General features: G+C 53.5%; 2 protein-coding genes across 2 annotated transcripts; one reads left to right on the plus strand and one right to left on the minus strand.

Moving 5' to 3' along the window:
* Positions 1 to 8218: 8218 nt before the first annotated feature.
* On the minus strand, positions 8219 to 15253 carry LOC102032932 (cytosolic 5'-nucleotidase 1A-like). Its single transcript, XM_005419522.2, has 7 exons — positions 15128 to 15253; positions 13733 to 13791; positions 12911 to 13078; positions 12445 to 12574; positions 11815 to 11937; positions 10566 to 10744; positions 8219 to 10038 (listed from the first exon to the last, which is right to left on the minus strand). The coding sequence occupies exons 2-7, from the start codon at positions 13775 to 13777 to the stop codon at positions 9742 to 9744; spliced, it is 942 nt and encodes a 313-aa protein (XP_005419579.1). The 5' UTR covers positions 13778 to 13791; positions 15128 to 15253; the 3' UTR covers positions 8219 to 9741.
* Positions 15254 to 19097: 3844 nt separating this feature from the next.
* SYT8 (synaptotagmin 8) lies at positions 19098 to 21865 on the plus strand. The gene is made up of 8 exons (XM_005419523.1): positions 19098 to 19203; positions 19568 to 19722; positions 19849 to 19944; positions 20181 to 20348; positions 20542 to 20709; positions 20903 to 21020; positions 21404 to 21537; positions 21626 to 21865. Exons 1-8 carry the CDS (start codon positions 19098 to 19100, stop codon positions 21857 to 21859), a joined length of 1179 nt encoding a protein of 392 aa, XP_005419580.1. The 3' UTR covers positions 21860 to 21865.
* Positions 21866 to 22370: the final 505 nt, after the last annotated feature.

The following is a 22370-nucleotide window of genomic DNA, read 5'->3' on the forward strand; positions in this document are numbered from 1 at the left end:
AGGGTTCAGGGTTTCACCGTGCACCCCTGCCCAGGGGGCCGTGGCAGCTCCCCAGCCTCGTGTTTCTCCCGGGACACCTCCAGTTTGGGGCACTCCTCCCTCCAATCCCTGCCAGCTGGGTGTTTCTGGAGCAGATGGGCATATCCTAGGCCACAGCTTTTTTGGGAAGCACAGTGGGGGGCCGGGAGGGGATGTCAAGCCATATCTGCCACTCCTCAAAATGCGCTGTGGTGGTACTGTGCCACCTGCAGCCGCCGAGAACGATGCTGGTGCAGGGCAGAGCCCGGGGGGACACAGGCCACCAGCAGTCCCTGAGGTCTGCCCTTTCCTCAAAACGCAGACTGAGTACTGGGATGGGCTCTTCACCACCACCGGAGTGTTGTAACGGGGTTCAGAGGTGCCATGCCACCAACTCAGGAGGCCACAGTTAATCTCTGCCCAGTTTGCCCTGACAGAGCTCCTACAGAGCCACGAGACCTGCTAGAAAGACAATAAAAATTAAATCGGATTTACAAACATTTTCCCTTCCAAGTCCTGAGGACTGGAGTGGCTTGTTTTCTGCTCCTGCTTGTGCCTAGTCATGGGATGGGAGAGTAGCAGCCTGTGGGACGAGCTGGGCACTGCTGGAGTGGGGGACTCCTAGCTTTGTGATGAGGTTCCTGTTTCTCTCCCATCACATTCGTGTTCATGAAACTTCTGTAAAACTGCTGGGTCATGTCACTGGCACCTCATTAGCACCAACTCCTTCCCACACTCTGTTCCTAAGCCTCCTCCATTCTCCCATGGCCTCACACAGGACCCTGCTGCCCTGGTTCTGTGCATGCTACCCCTCCCAGCTGTGATGCATCCCAAATATTTTAGAGGGCATTTCTGCCCTGGGCTGTATCTTGTCCCATGAGCTCTCCAAATTGGCCCATATTGGTCAAACTGATGGGGCTTCAGGAAACCTGGCACTTGCCTGTGGGGCACGGCTGCCATTGGGATGAGGATTTCTGGAGTGATCACTGGAGGCATTGGTTGAACCTGGTGGGTCCCGTTATTTTGGCCAGCACCTGCTTCCCTCCTGGCCCTGAGGGTGTGTGGTCAAGCTGAGTGCCACTGACCATGAGTCAGCAAAACCCGTTGCCCTCCCGGCCCCGAGGCACTGCATGACTCAGCAAAATCCCGTGTGGCTCATTCGGGCAAGGGGCCAAGGCATAGCGGGTCTGCAGCACCGGCAGCCTGACCCCAGAGGCATCGCTGCTGCTGCTGCTGCGCTGCTGCTGCTGCTGCTGCTGCTGCTGAGGGCTCCAGCTCACGGGTCTCCTCCTCTCATCCCCCTGGATGCTCCTGGGCAGGAGTGGGTCAGACATAAACCAGCCCCACCGTGGCCCCATCCAAGCAAACCCACCCTCACAAAGGGCTATAAACCCCTTTACAAATGTGCTTTGCAGACAAAAAGGACAACCCTGACGCCAGGCCCAGGCCTCCCCTACGTCCCTTATAGGCTTTCCTGGAGCCTGTGGCAGAGCAAGTGAAGTACCAGTCCTCCTCCCTTCTCTTTGAAGTGGCTGGGAAACTGTAGCTGGCCAGAAAACCTGCACCTTGGCCTCCAGGCTGGGGCACCTATGGTAGCTCCTCCTTGAGCATTTCCAGTCTGGCCAGTCTCTGCTAGAATCCCATGGCTGTGGAGTGGGCTCCAGAGTGCAGGGATGGGCCGGTGAGTACAGCATACTAGTCACGTACCATCACACAGCAAAGTGCTTCAGCAAAGAACTCTAGACCCAGGCTGTGTCTGTTTCTTTGATTCTGAGAGATTAGAGGCAAGCTTTGCTGTTATGAATGAGCCTTAGCTTGAACTTCCTGGTAGCAAGGCTTGTGTCCTCATCTGGGACTGCTCTCATACCAGTGCGAGAGGATCGCTGCTTTTTGAACTGTTCTAAGTGACTTACATGTCCCACGTTTCCAATGGTTTATTGGGAAAAAAGGAGAATGGGACTGTGTCAGGGAATATTACAGTAGTGATCCTCTCCTGGGTGCTTGCAGGATAGGAAGGGACTGGGGGTCTTATCCCCCCACTTTTTAATCTTTGTCCCTTGGCCCCAGTAGTTTTGGAGCTGACGCTGCAGTGCCTGCATGCTGGGAGGCCAGTGGCTCCAGCAAGGAGACAGGACTTCAGCATTCAGGCTCCCTCAGCACCTCTGTGGAATGTTTGTCCTGATGTTAAAGCCTTGAGAAGTACAGTGGGTATGTTTAACCAGGAGCTGGGAGCACGTCTGGGTATTTATAAGCTGGAACCGTGAAAGTTGCACCATATTATCTTAAAAAGATAGAGTAGCACGAGCCTGGGCTCAAGGTTTTTTACACACTTTTCCTTGTTTGTGGAGCAAACAGGGAGTGCCGTGGCCGAGGTATCTAGAGAACGTGTGAGACACAATGGAGGGGTCTATCCCTCCTCACTCCTATTTTTGTCACAGTGGATGAAGCCCTTTCCTTGCTGCTCTGTCTCCCTAGCCCCCTGCATCCCCTGTGGCTCCAGGGGTGAACCAGCGTATCTTCCCCTGCAGCCCCAGCTGTGGGTGTGGGGTGGCACGCCCCTGGGGCCCAGCCATGCTTTCGCAACCTCCCTGCCTGCTTGAGAGGATTCCCAAGGTGGGGTCAAATGACTCAGCTCCAATAGCTCCAGTTGGGAAGAGCACCCCGCCTCTGGGAGATTGGGGTCTCCTCTGCAAGTGACACCTGGCTGTCCCATCTGCCCTTTGCCCCACAGGCAGGGACCTGATGCAGCTTAGTTTATAAACATAGAATCCTTTAGGTTGGAAAAGACCCTTAAGATCCTCAAGTCCAACCAGTAACCCAGCACTGCCAAGTCCCCCACTAAACCATGTCCCTAAGTGCCACATTTGCATGGCTTTTAAATGCCTTCCACCATTTCCCTGACCAGTCTGTTCCAATGCCTGATCACCATTTCAGGGAATAAATTTTTCCAATATCCAGTCTAAAGCTCCTCTGGCACAACTTGAGGCCATTTTCTCTCATTCTGTCATCTGTTACCTAGGAAAACAAGCTCCCACCTCACTGCAATCCCCTTTTCAAGCAGTTGTAGAGAGTGATGAGGTCTCTCCTGAGCCTCCTTTTCTCCACACTAAACACCCCCAGCTCCCTCAGCCTCTCCTCATAGGACTTCTGTTCCAGACACTTCACCAGCTCCTTCACCAGACCCTTCACTGCCCTTCTCTGGACATGCTTCAGCACCTCAATGACTTGCCTGTAGTGAGGGGGCACAGAACTGGGCACAGGACTTGAGGTGCAGCCTCACTGGCACCAGTAGAGAGGGACACTCACTGCCCTAACCCTGCTGGCCACACTATTTTTGATACAGGCCAGGATGCCAATGGTTTCCTTGTCCACCGGAGCACACTGGCTCATGTTCAGTTTCAAATGCCTTATTTTTGAGGGGCTCTAGCAGATCTCCCCTTTGCAGTTTGGCAGACCTCTGCCAGGGTTGCTGCAGTGGTCTCTTTGTCCTTACATGTGGCTGTGTGTTTGCCTTCACCCTTTCCTCAGTGTTTTTTTCCTAAATTTGTTTATCATAGCAGCACCAATGTTGTGAACTTCAATGACCTACAGGGCAAGGAAAGCTTCAGCTTAGAGATGAAGATTATTTTTTTTGCTCAGCTGTGAGTGGGATTTTTAGAGGGCATTTTTAAATCCAAGAAAATGCATTTCTGATTTTGAAGCTGGTTGCTGAAAGGAAAGAAAACCATTCTCCTCTGAGCTGAGCAGAGCCTACGGGTGCACAAGCCTGGGCAAGTCTGGTTTCAAGCAGCCTGCCTCTGCTGGTGCTGGTGCTGGTGTGAAGGTGCTGGATGCAGCTCATTAGTGGAGCCTGATTCACCATCCCTGAGATCCCAAGGGAAGCAGTAGTAACTTTTTCCCGGCACGGTGCCAGGACTTCACCCACTCCCTACACCGTTTCCTAAACTGATGTACAATTCACAAGGTGAGGGTGCGTTTTGCAGTGGCGCTGGCACATCTCAAACTACACCCTTTTTCAGGGTAACACCCACAAAAGCAAGACTAAATGGTGGTTTAGTAGCAGCTCTGGGTGGTGGGAAACCTGGGAGCAGAGGAGGGGTTGCACTGAGCACAACAAGGTGACTCACACAGCCCTGGCCATTGTGTCCCAGTGCTGTGGGCACTGGGGAAGATGTTCTTGGCATCATGGGTGGTGGCAATCCCCAGTCCATTCATGCTGGCTGGCTGGGGCTGGCTTGGAGGCACAGCTGGCCAGCAGCCTGCTGAAACATGTTCTGGCTGCCATCATGGGCTGCAGTGACCTAGGGGAAATGCTAAGTGCAGTTGCAAAAGGCCAAGGCTGGTATTTTTTTCCTTTGGTGTCCCTCACGCTGCAAACCGTGATCCTGCTGGCAGGTGAGGGAGGCTCACTGGTGGCCGTGTGACACAACTGGACATCGTAACAGGCAGGAGCCCTGAGCATGGCTCCATCCTCATCAGGGCCATTTGCAGCAGCCTTCAAACATGGAGTGTTTTCATCACATCTTGCTCTTCCATATTTTTCCTAGCTATTTAAAAACAAAATCCAGAAAGGATTTCATAAGTGAAGTATATTTACTGTCTTTAAGATTCTGAGCTGCTCTGGTGTCTTCACTAGAGTTTACTTACACATTACCTTGTCTCAGTGGGCTGCTGCCAAGCTTGACATCGCCTGTCCCTGTGTCCCACGCATTTCATGGCCCTGCCCAAATCCTTGCCACCCCCACACCACCTGCCCGCTCCTGACCCTGCTCGGCATTGGATGTTCTTCATCATCTCCTGGCCCATCCTCCCCCACGGCTAGTGACACACCTGGCACCCATCTTGGGGAGGAGGAGACCTGCCTCTCCCTGACTGCAGGCCCTGTCTGCTCCTCAGGACAGGGATCTCATGTTGTTTGCCTCACCCGAGTTATTTTGCAGCAGACTGAAATTGCGAGGGATGGGCAACAACAATCCTGGCAGACCCTGGCAGCGAGGCAGCGTGACCCGTGGCTGACAGGATGGGGTGATAAGTGACAATGACGGTATTGATTCATCCCCACCCACGCCAGGATGTGATGGTGAACACAGGGACCCAACTCACCTTGTCACCACCTTGGGCAATTCCTGCTTCTGTCCCCCATGTAAGCTTACTTGGGACAGGGGGTATTGGCATGCTGGTGGGGCTTCTATCATGATGCAGAGAAGTGCCTCCAGCCACCTTCAAGCACACATTTCATTTCATTTGCCAGCACTAGATGTCATTTAATTATTTCCTTTAGTTTCCAGCAGAAGCTGCCCTAAGATGACCATCATTTATACAATCATGTCTCTTCCACATAACAAAACACTGAAGCAATTGACACTTCTGTTCCTGAGAGGAGTGTGGGCTCAGAAAGATGAGGGTCAATACCCCATTGCATCCCAAGAATCAGCTTAAAAGTTGCAATGTGTTTTCTTGGAATGGGAGCAACCAGCTCTCACTGGTGATTTGGTAAGTCAGTCTGGACCTCCTGGGGCAGTTTCTGCTGTGTCAATATTTCCACAAAGGCTCTGAATTCCAATTTATTGTCACCTTTCTGCTAAGCTCCATCTTTACTTGCCACCACAGCCACTATTTTAAGTGTGACTGCCTGGGGTTAAGATCTTGAAACCAGTTTTAAGCACGTTGGCAAACACAGTCTGTGGCTTTGCACACCCTCTCTCTGACCTTCTACATGCACAACAGCCTGTTAATAATTTTTTGCAGCGTGGGACGTGGCATCTCGGCCTCTCTGGCTGAGAACTCCTGAGTGTTTCTCAAGGTACACTGCCACCAGGGTGACTTAGGGTTAAGGTTATGGTCAAAAATCTAAAGACGTCTTGCTCAGTGCTCATGATCAAAGGTGCTTGTAGGTTACGGAGGTGTGGGAACATCCTTGGCAGACACTGCAGCTGCTGCCAGGTTCTGCAGCCTCCAGCATCCTCTCCCTCTGCAGCCAGGAGTCAGTGAAGCTGAACAGCTCGGACACTGCCACTGCAGATGTCTATTAGCAGATAAATACCCGCCAATCTTCCCTCCCTGCAGTACCACCATTTCATAAAACCCTTTCTCTTGCTTAGCACTGAGTTGTTTTGTTTTTAGCATTGCAACCCTAAATTGACTGGTGCAGCGAGGGAGGGATTAAGGGCACGGTCCTGGGCAAAGGTCTCCCATAACTCCTCAGGGCCAACGAGCCGCAGCCTCTGATCCCTGGGGTCACGCGCCCCACCCTGAAACAAGGGCCACTTGTTTGGCATTGCTGGCAGAACTGGGCCCTGCAGAGGAGGCAGCTGCCCTGCCTGTGGCTGAGAAAAGTAGGGGCCCACTTCCTTTTCTGGACCACGAGGTTGTCTCAGAGGGGAACCCAGACACCAGGCAGCTTTGGCTGGGGTTGTGGGGGGTTTTTGGAAAGCAGTGGTCAGAATCAAGTGCAGGTCCTCAGAGCCCCCTGTGCGCTTCTCTTCCTGGAGTGGAAAGGTGTGAAACCCAGCAGGGTTCAAAGGGAGCCTGTCTGTGGTGGTGACATGGCAGTGTGGTGTGTTCCTGCCTTGCCCTGGCCAGCAAAACCTGAGATGGGTATCAGAGAAGCATGCCATGACCAGCCCCAGCAGCTAAACCCTCTTCAGGTTGCAGCAGCGGCACAAGACCTTGGAGCATCAGCAATCCCTTGAAGGAGGGAGCTTAAGATGCCTCAGAAAGCCAAAACCTGAGGAGCATCCTAAGCATAAATGAACTTATTACAGCAGCCTCTAAGACAGAAACAGCAAGTTTGTCATTGCAGCAGGGCATGAAGCTGCAGCAGTCCTTGACAGAGGGTGTTTTTGATGGCACATCATTGGAGCTGGGCAATAAGGGCAGTTTTGATGCTACAAGGTTGAACTATGGCCTGAAGCAGCTGGACTTGGCCCTATATGATGCAACCCCACAAGTCCCGAGTTTCCTTCCTTTTTTCCTATTTTGGGCACGTTTTGCCCTGTCATCCCCCACTGTGCTGACAGTGCTGGAGGAAGGCATGTGGCGCTTTCCCGCTGCCCTAGCATCCCACACACAGAGCGGCTCACGTGGGCCTGTCCCCACCACCCTTGACTCAGCTAATTTCCTCTCGCCCAAGGCAGTGACCAAGCTCCTGCTGGCTCCGTCCAGGCATCAGCAAATGTGATGGGTCAGGGTGGTGGAAGATGCCCAGGACCACGGTCACCTCCAGCACTGGGTCCGTGTCCCCAGCAGCAGTTGCCATGGAAGTGCCTGGATGTGTGTGGCAGGCAGGGCTGGAGGTGGGGGCTTGGATCCCGGCACTGAGCCCGGTGGTATCTGACCTGCACAGAAGTGGGACAAATATCTGCACCTGCTTACTGAGCATGTTTGGAGCATCCTGTAATTAATGTTTGTTCAGCTGACGGCTGCTTAGCATTATTAGCAAATGATGAGTGGCTGATGTTGTTGATGTTGCTACCTCGAAACATCTAATTTCAGCATCTGCAGTGAGGAAGAGGGCCATGGGCCAGACGGCTGGTGCCAAGACCCTGCCAGGCTTTGCTTCTTTGGAGGTGGCTTCCTATCAAATCTGTGCACATGGGCATCCCTGCCCTGCCTTAGCAATCCTGAGTTTGGACCCAAATAGTGGCCATGAAGGCAGGGACAGGACCTCTGCCAGTGACATGTCAGGGCCAGCAGCTGCCCTTGCTAAGGCAAGAAGTGCAGAGTCCTATGCTCAAGGCAGCAGGACTGAGCTTGGAGACAGGTACAAGATGACATTCAGAGGCCTAATCCAAAGCCCACTGAAGGTTTCTTGTGTGTTTAAGCCATTTTGATGAACATGCCAAACACCTGATAAGTAAATGAATGTATGTAAAGGAGAACTGAGTTATCCCACCCTTCCTCCCACATTGCTAGACACAGGCATGAGGAACAAGCACTAACACTGGGATGCTTGTTTATTTATTTATTGGGGGGGGTGGGGAATAAGCTTTGGTGAGAGCAACACTTGTGAAGCCTTTAAAATAATTATTTTCTGATTACACTGAGGTTAAAAAAACTAAGCCAGCATCTTAATCTACTCGTCTATAATCCCGCTGCTGCCTGAGCAGCCAGTTTGTGTTTTTGAAAAAGGCGTTTCTGGACAGCTGGCAGGGATTTGAGGTGTCATGTCCCCAGGCAGCACAGTGGCCTCTAGTGCAGGTGAACCGCACAGGTTCCTTGTTCCCCAGGAAAATTAAGAATTGAGTCCAAACTGCCAGAGGAGAGGCACCCCTGTTTGGGGTGTGGTGTCATGCCAGGCAGGCAACCGAGCACACCAGGTACCCCATGTGCAAGGAGCAGTTGCTCCTGAGACGCCCACCATGGCTCTGGAGATCCATTTAAGGATGGCCACAGTTCCCAGTCCTGCCCCAGCCCTCGTAGTGCCGGTCTGCAGCCCCTCCATGGCTTGCGCTGCAGGCAGCCTATCTCCAGTGCCCTCTCCTGGTGGGACCTCAGTGCTGGGCTGTAGCCTTGTCCCTATCTTGCAGCTCCAGGAGCTGTGTGTCCCACGTGTCTGTTTCCTAAAAGCACTCTGGGCAGTAGGCATGTCTAAGGAAAGCTGTCTTGTGCTATCATCTCTTTTATGAGGAGGAATAGCTTGGGCTTTCTTTCTTCAACCCATTCACCCATTTCTAAAAGGTTTGTAGGCACTTTACAGTTTTGAAGTCTTTCTCCTCTTCTGAATTTGGCTGGAACTGCCTGAAGCACTCACTAGCACATCAGTCTCCTCAGGAAACCAACATGAGTGCGTCCAGTGAGGCACATTCTTGAGAGCTCTCTTTAGGCAGATGGGAATAAATAATAGAATAATAGAATGGTTTGGGTTGGAAGAGACCTTAAAGATCAGCCAGTTTCAGCCACCCTGGTGAGAGCAGGGATACCTTTCACTAGACCAGGTTACTCAGAGCTCCATCCAACCTGACCTTTGACATTCCCAGAGATGGGGCATCCACAACTTCCCTGGGCAACCTATTTCAGTGCCTCATCACCCTCACAGAAAAGAATTTGTGCCTAATATCTGATCTAAACCTGCCTTTGTTCAGTTTGAAGCCATTCCCCCTTGTCTTGTCACTACATGCTTTTGTAAATAATCCCTCCCCATCTTTCCTGTATGTTCATTTCAGGTCCTGGAAGGCTGCAGTTAGGTTACCCTGAAGCCTTCTCTTTTCCAGGCTGAACAATCCCAATTCTCTCAGCCTTTCCTCACAGGAGAGGTGCTCAATCCCTTTAATCGTCTTACTCTGCCTCCTCTGGACTTGGCTCAACAGGCTGATGTCTTTCCTGTGTTGCTCAATCTTGGGGACAGTCTGAGCATAGCCAAAACTAGCATTTTTTTTCTTGCTCCTTTCATCTTGTGTGTATGGCATTAGCTTCACTAATTTCTTTGAGAAAAGTCCCCACGTCCTACATGGCAGGTAGGTGTAGTCCTCAGTGTCAGAGCGAAGGTGTCCTCCCATCCTGGAGCAGTTGTGTCTTTTGGCTTTATCCTAAGACGTAAAAAACCTCTTATGAGGAGCAGAAATATGCATCAAGCTTTGCATGGGAGTCCATGCTCTCGTTCCCTTTCCCTGAGATTTGCCTGCTGCACATTAGGAGATCTTTCCTTCTCCACCAGAAGTTTTGCCTCCAACTGACCCAGTCCCCTGTGTTGCTGGGAGGGAGGGCTGCTGGGCTGCCCCATCATCAGGAAGGGACCCAGGCAGAGGGTACCCCCACATTTTGGGCCCCTTGGATGTTATGAAGCCCATCATCAAAGAAAATGTGAGGCTGGATCTGGGCGAGGATGGGGCCTTTGGGAGCCCCATCCATGAAGAAAGCCTCGTCGATGGGCAGTCCCCATTCCCGGAGCGTTTTGATGGCTCGGACGCCCATGTCCCGGCCGCTGCGCGCTGTCACCAGGTACGTGCGGATGGGGCACTCTCCCTGGCCAAACTTCTTACGCATCTTCCCGAGGTGCATGGCAAAAGCCTTCAGGGGACCCTGGAAGGACAGCAAGACAGTTGGGAGTGTGTGGGAAATAAGGAAACACCTACTCTGCCTGTACAAGGCACTTGTTCCTCCCCCAGGCTGTCTCAGGGCTCTGCAGGGCACACAATGGCTATGGGCCCCAGGACTGGGCAATGCTGGGTCTGGGGCTGTGCACTGTGGTCCCTGGGAGGAAGGTGAGCCTTGTGGTGCTCATCCTAATCCCAAAGTGACCAGCAAGGTACATCCCAGCCAGCAGTACCTCTGGATCTGAGTCCTGCAGGGACTTAGACACCAAAAGGTCACAGCCTACAAAAGGTGGTGTTGGGATTAGCCACAATCCTAGATATTTAGGGCTTATTTACAGGAGATAACAGATAAATTTCCAGTGAGACTCCAGATCAGGCCCATACCAGGGACTGAGTAGTGGATGCATAGGGACCCTGTAAGGATTTCTGCTTTTGTGACTGTTCATGCCAAAGCCCTAGCAGGAGAGACGCCAGAGCCTGTGGGTGCCCATGGAAGCGAGGTGGCACTCTCACCTCTCCTATGGGGATGGCCTCCATGGCCCGCTCGTACTGCACTGCCCCCTCCAGGCCCTGCTCCTGGAAGATCTGGTCTGTCTCGTCCGAGAAGAGCACAGCATCCCCGTCAAACGCCACACGGAGTGGAGTGCTGGGGGCCTGCACCTCTTGCTGGAAGACGAGCGCTGCTGAGACCCCTGTGAGGCAGAGCAGGCTGGGGTCAGGAGGGACACCCCTCCCTGGGGCACCCCATGCATGGCCAGCTGCTCCCCACATATCTGCTGCAGCCCTGACCCACATCACCATGCCAGGGCCTCCAAGTCAGGGACCTTTCTGGGGGAGTCAGCCCAGCCTTTCCATGGCTGTGTTATCCCCTGAGAAAGTGCTGCTGATCAGAAACCAAGGTCTGGGCAGATACTGAAGTGTGGTAAGAGATAGTGGGTGGTTGTCAAGGCATGAGCAGCCCTCCTCCTGGTGCTTGCTCACCCTGCCAAGCCTCAATCTTTAATGCCCAGATTTAGCACACTGTGGTGTGAATAATACGGGCTGGCATCTCCATTGATTGTGGTAATTGGCTTAATTACAGTCTCTTCCTACAAGCTGCTCCCTGCCCACCCTCATATGTGGACCCAGGCTCCCAGATGGGAGACACTTGTCAGGGCAATGATTCTCTCAAGGAGGTTCCAGGAATGTGCTGTGTAGTGAAGGAAAGTCCAGGCTGCAGATGGCTTGCTCCTGACCTTGACGGACGGTGGCCAGCTGCTGTGTTCATATCCAAGTGAATTAATAAGAAGGTGATTAACCCCATTAGAGAAGTTGGGGAGACTGCGCTTCCTCTGACTGAGGGCAGACACGTGCTTACTGAGCACACAGAAACTCTGCATGTACCATGACAGCAAATTTCTGTGGCATCCTCACAAAGTCCTGGGAATCACTGATAAACCCTCACTGATGAATGGAATTGCATTTTTGGTTAGAAAGGCTTAAATGTCTGGCAGGGAATGACCAGCCCATGGCAGAGCTGTGCTCAAAATGATGCATAATGCACTCAGTGACTTGTGAGGGCATCTGAGCAAGCCTGGTGTGTTTGCAGGCTACTGGTAAGGACAGAAAAGGAGACTGAACTGTTCAGGACTGTACTGGTAATCAATGTGCCATTCACCCCTTGTCCCTGTGAAATCACAGGCTCTGGTGTTGTCTCTTGGTACTGAGTTGCTGGGAAAAAGCGCAGCGGGTTTGGGGTCGTGGGACGGAGGGGAGAACGTACCTCTCTGGAGGGCGTTGCAGACATCTGTCCTGTCAGCTGAGAGGAACAGCTTGACACCGTGGGACTTCAGGTACTGTGTGGAGTCCTCGTCACTGACGAAGCAGAACTTGGAGATCTCCAGGCCTTCAGGACAAGGGATGTGAGAGAAGACTTACAGATCAACATCCTCCTCACAGCCCCTCCCTGGTCACTCCCTCCCTGGGTCTTGGTGTGCTTTTCTGCAAGAGCTCAGGGCAATGAATTTCCCAGTGATGTATGGGGAACCTGCCTGTGTTCTTGCTGCATCTTCTTGACCTGTTGTTGCTCCTATAAAACTGCAGAGTGCAGGCAAATATTCCCTCCATTCCTCCCTTAAATTAGCATTCCTCCTGACAGCACTCTGGGATTTAGGGTGGTTTTTTAAAACAACTTTTTTTAATTTTCAGTACCTGCCTGAACATGCCCGGGCTGTTCAAAATGTTGTGACTTCCTGGTGTGAAAGATATGGCTGAGGGGAGCTGGGCTCCAAGAGAACCCCTTCCCCTTGTATCCCCTGGCTCTCTGTTTGCCACTGATGATCCACTGCGGTGCCTGATCTGCCCTGCAGCCTCCCAGGGGCATCAGGCCCCGCCAGGGATGGGTCCCCCTTACCGTAGTGCTTGGCGCTGTTGATGATGCGCACGCCGCTCTCTGGGCTGTTGTTGGAAAGCACCAGGATGTCAAAGAGGTCCCTCTCTGCTGGGTTGCTCTCCAGGATCTTCTTGTTAACATACTGCACTGCCTGGGAGGAGATGGGACTCTTTAATAAAAAGAGGCATGGCTGCAGTACCTTTGCAGGGGTTCTTTTGCAGTTACGGTTAGTGGTTTGTGCTGCATCTGTCAGCTACGGCAAGGCTGGTGTATTATGGAGAACCAGACAGAGCAACCATCCTGGAAAAGCCAGGGGGAGATGGACTGGTCAGAAGAACATGTCTCAGTGCCCTGCAATGAGGCCAAGAGATCAGCACAGGCATAACTACACCCTGTGATGGGAGTTGAGACTTAAAGTTGGGAAAGCTGAGCTTTCACCCCATCCTGTGAATGTCTGCATGTGCCCCATGCCAGGTGTGGGGCTCACCTGGATGAAGGCAAAGGCTGTGCCTGGTGGCAAGGGCTTGTCCTGGTTGGCCTGCTGGTGCCTTGTGTACTCCTCCTTGCCCTTCTCCAGGTACAGCTTGTGCTCCTCCTCCAGGCTGAAGATGGCTCTGGTGGTCACAGCGATGACCAGTGCCGTGCTGGGGTCTTTCTGCAGGACAGGGAGGAAAGAGGAGTCAGGGGACAGCAGAGAAGGAGCTCAGGGAGGTGGGGTGAGCAGGGGGCACCATCCAGAGTGGTGGGGTTGGGTGCTGGAGGTATCACCCCTGTGTCACGGTTCCTGATGCCAGAGGTACCACACCCAGTCTTCATCTTCAGGCCACCAAGGATGGGGCTGGCAGTTGTGAAACCCTAACCTGTCTGATAAGTGCCACATGCTCCAAGGACAGCTCACGCAGAGGGGATTGCTCCATAATTTTGTTCTTTGTGGGGCGAGCACAGCCACAGTCATCTGTTTGTGCTGGGTTTCTCTGCACATACTGGTGGTACTACCCTTTGTTTGTGTCTGTTCTGGACAGCTGAATAAATTCTCTGTGTATGTAGAGAAGCTGCTGCTTTCTCCCTGGCTGCTCCAAAATTTAAGTGTGAGCAAATGTACCTGCCCAGTCCAAGCAACTGGAAATCACACGGACTTCACCGGGACCAAGAGCCCAGCAGCTCTGGGACAGGCACTTCTGCTGAAACCCAGGCACGAGCAATTCAGGCCACCACACTTCTGGGTTGTGGTGTGTTCCCTTCTGTGGCAGCATTTCAAGACTTGGTTTGGAAATACCGGATGTGGGTTTTGTAATGGACAGCCTTTTACCTGTTTTACATTGGTGTTTATGACTGTGCTGTCCAGCTCTGCCATCTTCAACTCTCAGCCTTTAAGAGAAAATACAAAATTAAAATGGAAGATTATAATGTAGCCAATCTATAGTCATTCTTGAGAGGGACAAGAGTGGAAAGGAGACAGGAAACATCCTACACACCAAGTACAGCAGCTCAAATGAACCTATTTCTGCTGACAGCAGCTTTGCTCTGAGAAAAACTGTTCTAATAGCTTCAATTAAATGTGATGGAAAAGTGGCTTTTCAAACACAGATCACTATTTTATTTTTACTTCTGTTTTTCTCAAAGAGTATTTTTCTCTGTGTGGAACTGCTGAAAGCTGTTGTGGAGCTCTTTTCCAAGCAAAATAAGGCTGTCTTTAAAAGCCCAAGTAGGTTACATCTTATAGGTAGGTTTCTAGTTCACATCCTTGTTGCCTTTTTTGCCACTTTTGCTTGAATGGTGAATTTGTATCTACAAATGAAGGAGTTCACTGCATCAGCAACTCATTTGCAGCTGTAAAAGGCCAGAGTAAGTAGAAGAGTGTGGTAAGGGCTTGGATAAAGGCTGAGACCCCTGCGATGGGGTTGGTCTGCCCCTCCACGGCCCTGTGCCAGTCAGGCCCCACCTGATTACTGTACTGGGGGGCTGGGCAGGCAAAGAGCAAAGCCAACATGCAGTGTAAAGGACAAGTCAGGGTATCCACAGAGACCTGTCTTGTGCCCCAGTTTTATTTAATTAATGTTTATTGTTCAGGGACTGCAAAATGTTGCCTGGGCCAGTAGGCACCACTGGCTGATGCCAGCCGTGAGAGCCACAGCCTTGCCATGGGGGGCTCAGAGCTTGCGTGTGCACTCCCCGACTGCCCGAGGAGTAGAAAGCCCTGCAGCAGGGCTACTGCCCCAGCCAGGGCTGCCTGGAACGCCAGGAGATGCTGAGCATCCCTCTGCTTCCTCCACCCCCTGCCCCATGCTGGGAAGGGGTCTCCTCCCAGAGAGGGCGGCAAACACCAGCCCAGCGCAGGCAGGAGCTTTCCTCTGACATAATCTCAGCCAAGTGTTCTCTGAAAGTCAAAACTAAATGCAAGGAGGCAACGGAGCTGAGCAGCCCTTTCTGGTGGGAGAATCCACCTCCAATTTCTGCTTCGCTCTTCCAAGCACTGCAAACCAAGCCCGACTTCTCTTTTCCATCTCCCTGCCCTGACAGCCCGCAGCGCAGTTCGCACCCAGACACCCGGATCCGCACAGGCACACGTCTGGCTGCCAGAGCCCAGGAAAGCATTCCAGGCGGGTGCTGCTGGTCCTCTCCCACGGCTGCCTAGCAGGGAGCAGGTGTTACCCCCTGCACACAGACAGGGTTCTGCCAGAGAGAAAAGCGCACACTCACTCACCCCGAGCGCTGCCTCTGCTCCCGGCCCGGCCCGTCCCGCGGCAGCATCCCGACCGTGCCCCGCTGTTTATATTTCCCCCGGCCGCGCTGCAGGAAGCGGGCAGGAGCCGGGAGGGGCGCAGCTCCGCTCCCCGGCGCGCTGGGATTTGTAGGCAGCCAGCGGGTTGGCGTCCTGCCCGGGCCGGACTGCATTTCCCGGCTGGCATTGCACAGGATCTCGGTCACCTGGGCCTGGCTTCGGCCGCGGCCGCGATCGCTCTGGGGAGGGCACTCGGCTCTGTTCCTGCTTCCGCAGCCCTCTCGGCGCTTGTGCTCAGTGGCTGATCGCTGCCCGCAAGCCGTGATGTCTTATTTCTGCAGCTGGAGTATTTACAGCGTGCCTCCAGTCTTCTCATTTTCCAGCCCCTGAATGGTTGTAGTTTTAACTGAAAAAAATTGGGGTACCTGGTCCAGAGTGACTCGAGATGGATGCAGGGATGCGGGGAGCAAAGGCAGGTGCAGAACGTGGCTGGATGCAGCACGTTTGCCATTTTACTATAATGGTTTTGGGTCTCTTTTCTCTAATTTTCTGAAAGCCATGTCTCACATGCTGTCCTGAGCAGGGTTGATTTTGGGGCTAGGACTTTTCTGGGTAGGCTGTGTGGCACCCAACCCTGTGGGGCTGATGGTGCCAGGATAGTTCAACACCCCTTTTCTGTCAAAGATTAGGGCTGTCAGGGATGTGGGGGGAGAGAGTGAGGGCAGAGGGGCTCAGGGACCCAGGAGCATCCTGCAGCTTTTCCCTTGCCCCACTGCTGGAACAAGGTCCACTGCTGCAGCCTGCCCAGCCTTGGAGACCAAATGGAGACCAAACTCACCTGCAGTAAGGCTGAACGGTTGTCCACCTGCATGACATCAGGCTATCACCAGGATCACCAAATATCCTCCCAAAATGTGGGAAGGCACCAGGGTCGTCTGTGGTGCAGCTTGGTCTCACTGAGGTCATAGAATGATAGAATGATTTTGGTTGGAAGGGTCCTAAAGATCATCTAGTTTCAAGCTCTTCCACCAGGGCAGTGATGCCGTGCACCAGATCAGCTTGCTCAGAGTCCCATCCAACCTGGCCTTCAACTCTTCCGGGGATGAGGCCACAACTTCTTTGGGCAACGTGTTCCAGTGCCTCATTACCCTCTGAGTAAAGAATTTCTTCCCAAGATCTGAATCTCTTCTCTTTTAGCTGTCTCTAGCAAACCACCTGTTGAAAAAGCTACTTACCTGCTCAGCTTTTAGTGTGCATATGCAGACGCCCCCCCCCTAATCCCTGGAGGATTTAAATACTCCCCCCATTCCCATATTGCATTTCTCTTGTGCATCCCTTGGGACTTCCAGTTTAGAGCAAAAAGTCCCCCCAGAAGTTTGCTGCAGCATCATTCCTGCATCTCCTGCTCCTGGAGACGGTGCTTTCCTGAGCAGCAGGAGTGCAAGGCCATTGTGAGTGTGGCTATTTTTTGGGTGGCTGAAGGGCAGCCCTAGCCCCTCTCCTGTGGCTAGGCACCTGCTGTGGCAATGCATTGGTAACCATGTGAAAATCTGGAAGGACTGGTGAGTCAGGGTGGTGGGGCAGAGCTGGGACAGGTCTGCTTTCTGTGACATCTCCTCCCATCACTACCTCAGCCACTAGACGCTGGCAGTTTTGCAGTATGGCTCCCTGCTTCTGACACCACCCCAAATTTACGTGGCGATAAGGCAGGTTTTGGGCAGATTTTGCTGAACTGGCAGCAAGGGAAGAAGTTTACAAGCATAAATTTAATACAATGGAAGCCTGTGAAATTGCTCCTGCCTGGTGCTTCTGTTGGTGCTGGAGGATGAAACCACCCAAGCAGTATGCCCTTGTCCTGTCTGTCCTCCATGCCATGTTGCAGTAGAGCATTCCTGTTCATCCACACATGTTTTGCAGGCCCTCACACAGTGCATTCACTGTGAGCCAAGGGCTTCCCAAGGGCAGAGCTCACCAGGGATGGATGCAGTCATGCACCCATCCCCTTGAAAGTGTCCATTCCCTTGTGCTGAGTGCCTGCAGCCACACAGTCCAGCCCAGCATCGCTGCAGGGATAACTTGGAGAAGCATTGTCCCAGTGCTTGGAGTGGGACAGCAATGCCCTCCAGCTTCTTGCAGGCAGGAGGGCAGGTTTTGCTTCCTGGTCCCGCAGGGAGTTCCCCGCTGGCTTTTCGCCTGCTTGAACACTGCTTGGGTCAGCGGCGAGGTGGGGCCGGTGGAGCTGCTGGGGCCACCTGGCTCCTGAGCTGGCAAAGCAGACTTTCCTGTTTGGGCTGTGCAGTGCAGCCACCATCCCTTCTGCACCCGCAGCTGTGTGCCCGCTGGGCTCCCATCTCAGCCCACAGCATGCCCCTGCCACACGTGCTGGCTTGACTGGAGCCTGGGCAGCAGGGAGGGCAGGCTGACGCTGGGAAGGACACCTGTCGGTAAGTCTGGATTTGGGAACCCAGTCAGCACAGAGTGGGAGTGAGAGTCAGGATTCCTCCAGCCCCTTGTCCGGGAACATGGATGCTTGATGCTCCCAGCAGACTGCCCACTGAGACTATGCCTCCTGTGCCAGACTGCAGCAGGGCTGTCCCCATTGTTCCCAAAGTGGTGGCTCAGTTCATTCTTCAGGGTTGGGATAAAGGTTTTTTTAAACCAGGGGCAATGTTAGATTCATGTGACACAGCCTGTGGCAGGCAGAACGTACTGGCCCTTCTAATTGTGTGCTGGGTGGATGCCTGCTCACCTGGGCTGTCCTGTCCACCCTTCACTCCAAAGCTGCAGCCTGGCACCTCTAAAATACCTGAGCGATGCTGCGGGTGTCCAATGACACAGAAGTCCCAGGTGGCCTTGGACAAGTCATTTAACCTGCACCTCATTGTCCCAGCAATGACAGCACAAGGGTGACAGCAATTCCCATGTCTGTCCAGCCCCCTGCCCACAGGCAGAAAAGCACACTGCTGGAAAAAGAAGGGGCACTTGCTGGTTTGGCAGGCTCAGCAAAGGGAAGTGCAGACGTGGTTTCCCACTCCCAAGTAAGATCCCCATGCAAGGACTACCTTGGGATGGGCAGAGTGAGGTGGAGTTGGCTGCTTGAGCAGGGACCCAGGCCGGGCAGGAGGCTGGGCAGCCAGAGGCACAGCGCTGCCAGCCTGGGCACCGGGGCTGGGTGCCGTGGTGGCTGCAGACCCGCTCACCGCACAGCACCGCTCCGGGAACACCTGTCCCGCTGATGCGAAAGGAATTTGATTATGAGGAAGTGTTCATGCTAGAGTAAGAGCTTTGCCATGGGGAAAGCAATGCTGTAAAACCATCCTGCTTTAAATCTGAAGCCTTCCCTCAGGCTGTGTCAGCATTGCCATGTGCACAGGCTGAGCTCACGGAAAGTTTCTGAGCCGGAGTGGCCCCAGCCTGGTGGCAGCACTGCCACTGGCAACGAGGGCATCAGCCCTGTTGCAAGCCCAGGAGCCAAGCTTACCGCTCCTCAGCCCTGTGACAGGAGGGAAAATAGCAAAAAAGGGGTGTTAGCTGATGATGGGGTTCTCCTGTAGCTGAGCAAACCCTTCATCTCACTCTGCCTGGCCGAGGAGGAGCTAGCACAAAACAGCTCTTGGCTTTTGTCCCCTGCAGCCAAGTGATTCCTCTTCTCGAAACGCCCTAGAGCCCCAATCTCTCTGCTTTCAGCAGGCAGACTTGCAAGGATATGAAGGAGAAGGCTGCATGGGAGGGGCCGGCTGGCACAGAGCCCTCCCTGCCAGCAGCTCCCTCCTGCTCCATTTCACATCTCATTGTCAATGTGGCCAAGCTCTAATCGCTTACCCTGAGCTCTATATTTTAATTGTGTTTGTTCTCATTAGAGCCCTGGGCTACGGGCAGCACACGTGCTACCGGAGAGGAAATCCCCACCCTGTTAATTTTGCCTGTGTTCCCAGGTCACCCCAGATTAGCCATGGCAGTGGCAGCCAGGAAGGGCAGGACTACAGCCTCCCCACATACCAGCATCACCACCACGGCTTGGCCAGGCTCCCTGGACAGCTGGCTTAGCTGGATTCCATGTGAGTACAGCGTCTCTTGCCCCCCTCTCCCAGACAGCATTGCCTGGTGGGGCTGCTGGACTCTAAGTCTGTGTATTCACTTCACCCTCCCTTTAAATTCCATTTTCTAGTGGGCTCCATCAGGGAGGTATTACTGCAGAGTAGTACCACACTGCCTCAGGAGCAGAGGGTATCTTTGCTACCCATTTGGAGAATGGTTTTCAGCCTCAGTCTCCCTGCATACGGCCTGTCCAGGATTCTAGGGGCAATTTTGAAAGTACAACTCCTTAATGCTGAAGGACCAGGAAGAGGTTTAAATGTACTCTGTATGTTTTGCTTGATGTTAACTCTTCTATCCAACTCCACTCCCCGAACATCTCACCAGTACCCAAATGGGCTCTCATCACCGTGGCTGTGGCAGGGGCCATTCTCCTCCTTCTCTTCCTCATCTGCATCAAGTGCTGCTGTACCAAGAAGAAGCCCAAGAAGAAGGAGAGAATCAGCTTGTGCACCGTCAGCAACCCCACCACGATCAACCTTGTACGTGCTGCCTTCCCCTCAATCCCCCCTCCCTCCCCCCTGAGGGGTTTGCTCCACTGCCCAGCCCCAGGCACGGTGGGAGCACAGCATGGCAGGGACATGGCTGAGTGTTGCTCTCTGCCACAGGTCCAGCCCGAGATGGAGGACCTGGAGTGGGCAGTAGAGCAGAAGCGGCGAGGAAAGCTGCAGTACTCCCTGGAGTACAACTTCCACATGCAGGAGGTGGGGATGCTCATGGCAATGGCACAGCAGGGAAGAAGCCATGCTCCTGCATGGTCACTCTTTGCTGCCCACTGAGGTGGACGTGCCCTGTCCCACCTGCCTGCAGCCCACTAGCTCTCCTGCCTGCATGCTGTCAAGGCATTCCTCACTGTTGCACTCACTTCCCACTGAGCCCCCACTGAGCTGCCTGACTCCATCCTTCTCCACTCGGTGACCTTGCCCTCAGTCCTCTCCAGCTGAAGGTTGGTGTGAAGCAGGCAGTTGAGCTGAAGGCCATGGACAGTGGAGGCACATCTGACCCATATGTGATTGTCTACCTAACGTCTGACAGGAAGAAGAGATATGAGACCAAGGTTTACCGCAAAACCCTGAACCCCATCTTCAATGAGAGCTTCACTTTCCAGGTACAAACCAAAGCCAGTGATGTTTTTCTGGTCCCATCAAGAGTGTTGCATAGACACTGCTCCCTGGGCAAAAACCTCTCAATTCTAGGAGATGCTTGCGCAGTCAGGACTGGGAAATGTGAGAGAGGAATACCCTCATGGGACAGGGCTGCCACTGAGGAGTGAGTCCAGGCTTTTGGGTCCTCCCCTGCAGGTACCCCAGGCTGAGGTGTCTGAATCCACACTGGTGATGCAAATCTATGACTTCAAATGCTTTTCCAAGCATGACATCATTGGTGAGGTCCGGCTGCCCCTGGCCAGTGTTGATCTGCAGCATGTCATCGAGCAGTGGAGTGACCTGGCGGTGGCCAGTAAAGTGGAGGTTGGTCCTGGTGGGTGGGAAACTGCTGGGAGGGATGTGCTGTTGCTTGGCTTGTCACCACCCCAAGAAGCAAGCCCTTAGGGGCAAGCATGAGAGTGGGGGAGACTCAGGAAACCTGGGGCCAGCCCGGTGCTCCAGCCTCAGGTGAGCTGGCTCCTCTGTCTGGCACTAATTATTGGCATCTCCCCATCAGGAAGAGCATCTGGGTGAGATCTGCTTCTCGCTGTGCTACGTCTCCAGCACTGGCAAGCTGACGGTGCTCATCCTGGAAGCCAGGCAGCTGAAGCGGATGGACTCCGATGGACTCTCAGGTCAGTGGGGGCTGCTTGTGCTCAGACCTTCCTACTCCTGCCCAGGCCTCAGTGGTGGCACCTAGAGCTGCAAAGCCTTGAAAACTCTTGGTGTTAAGACCTGCTTCCTGCTGCGACCACCATATTCCGCCCTTGGCTGACTCCCAGCACAGATACTCCAGCTTGGGGCAGTACTGGAGGTGTCTCCCAGGAGGAGATGTTATGGCTGAATTGTACAGGGAGCTTGGCAGGAGGAAGCGAGCTCTGAGGTGGCTGTCTCACCATGAGGAGTGACAAGTGGGATGCCATGGTCTCCTTGGGAATGTCTGAGGAAAGCTGTTTTGTGGCTGCGTTCTTCAGTCAAAAACTGCCACTTGTGCCAGGTGTGCCCTCTCTCTCTTCAGATCCTTTTGTCAAGGTGCATCTCATACTGAACAGGAAGAAATGGAAGAATAAAAGGACACGTGTGAAGAAAAACACTTTAAGTCCTTACTTCAATGAGGTGTTTGTTTTTGAGGTGCCTTTCAGTCAGATCCAGGTGGGTTTCCCTGAAGTGCCCAGGGCTGAGCAGGTCCCCACTGCAGCAAACCTCTTCCCACTGACCCTCTTTCTTGTGTCCCCCCCAGAATGTGGACGTGGTCATCTCCGTCTGGGATCATGACAAAGTGACCAAGAATGAGCCAATTGGCAAACTCTTCCTGGGCTGCCGAGCCACGGGCAACCAGCTGCGGCACTGGTCCGACATGCTGTCCAACCCACGGCGGCCCCTCGCCCAGTGGCACATCCTGCAGCCCCCAGAGGTGGTGGACAAAGCCCTGGGGCTGAAGTCCCATCTCAAGCTGCCCCTGCACTCCAGATAGTGGGAGTCGCCTCCTCCACCCAGGGGGCAGGATGGTGGGCTTGTGGAGGAGTGAGGGCATTCTGCTCAGCAAGCCCTGGACATGCTGGTCCCAGCTCATTGTCAGCAAAGAGGGGACTGGGACTCCTTCTGGCCAGGAGATGGTCAGGCTGCTGGTGCAGCTTGTACTCTGTGTTACACCTGGGACAGGGCAGCTCGGCACCCCAGGGCAAGGCTGGATGTGGAGCAGAGGGTGCTGGAGGGGATGTCATGGGCACAGGAGCCAGCTCATCCCAACTGCTCATGGGCTGGGGGGGGAAATACACAGAGCTTCAGGCTCATGCAAAACAGTGTCCATTGATATTTATAAAGCAGATGGTTAACGTGCTGGTGGCATGGGTGGGAAGTTTCTTTAGTGGTTAATAACTTGGCGAGAAGTGTGTTCATGTTTCCTGTGACGGCTTTTAAACAAGACCAACATATTGAAGAATGTAAGAGGCTTGAGAGAAGGAATACAGGTGGATGAGGAAGGT

The sequence above is a fragment of the Geospiza fortis genome, unplaced genomic scaffold (genome assembly GCF_000277835.1).
Source record: "Geospiza fortis unplaced genomic scaffold, GeoFor_1.0 scaffold66, whole genome shotgun sequence".
NCBI classification, from domain to species: domain Eukaryota; kingdom Metazoa; phylum Chordata; class Aves; order Passeriformes; family Thraupidae; genus Geospiza; species Geospiza fortis.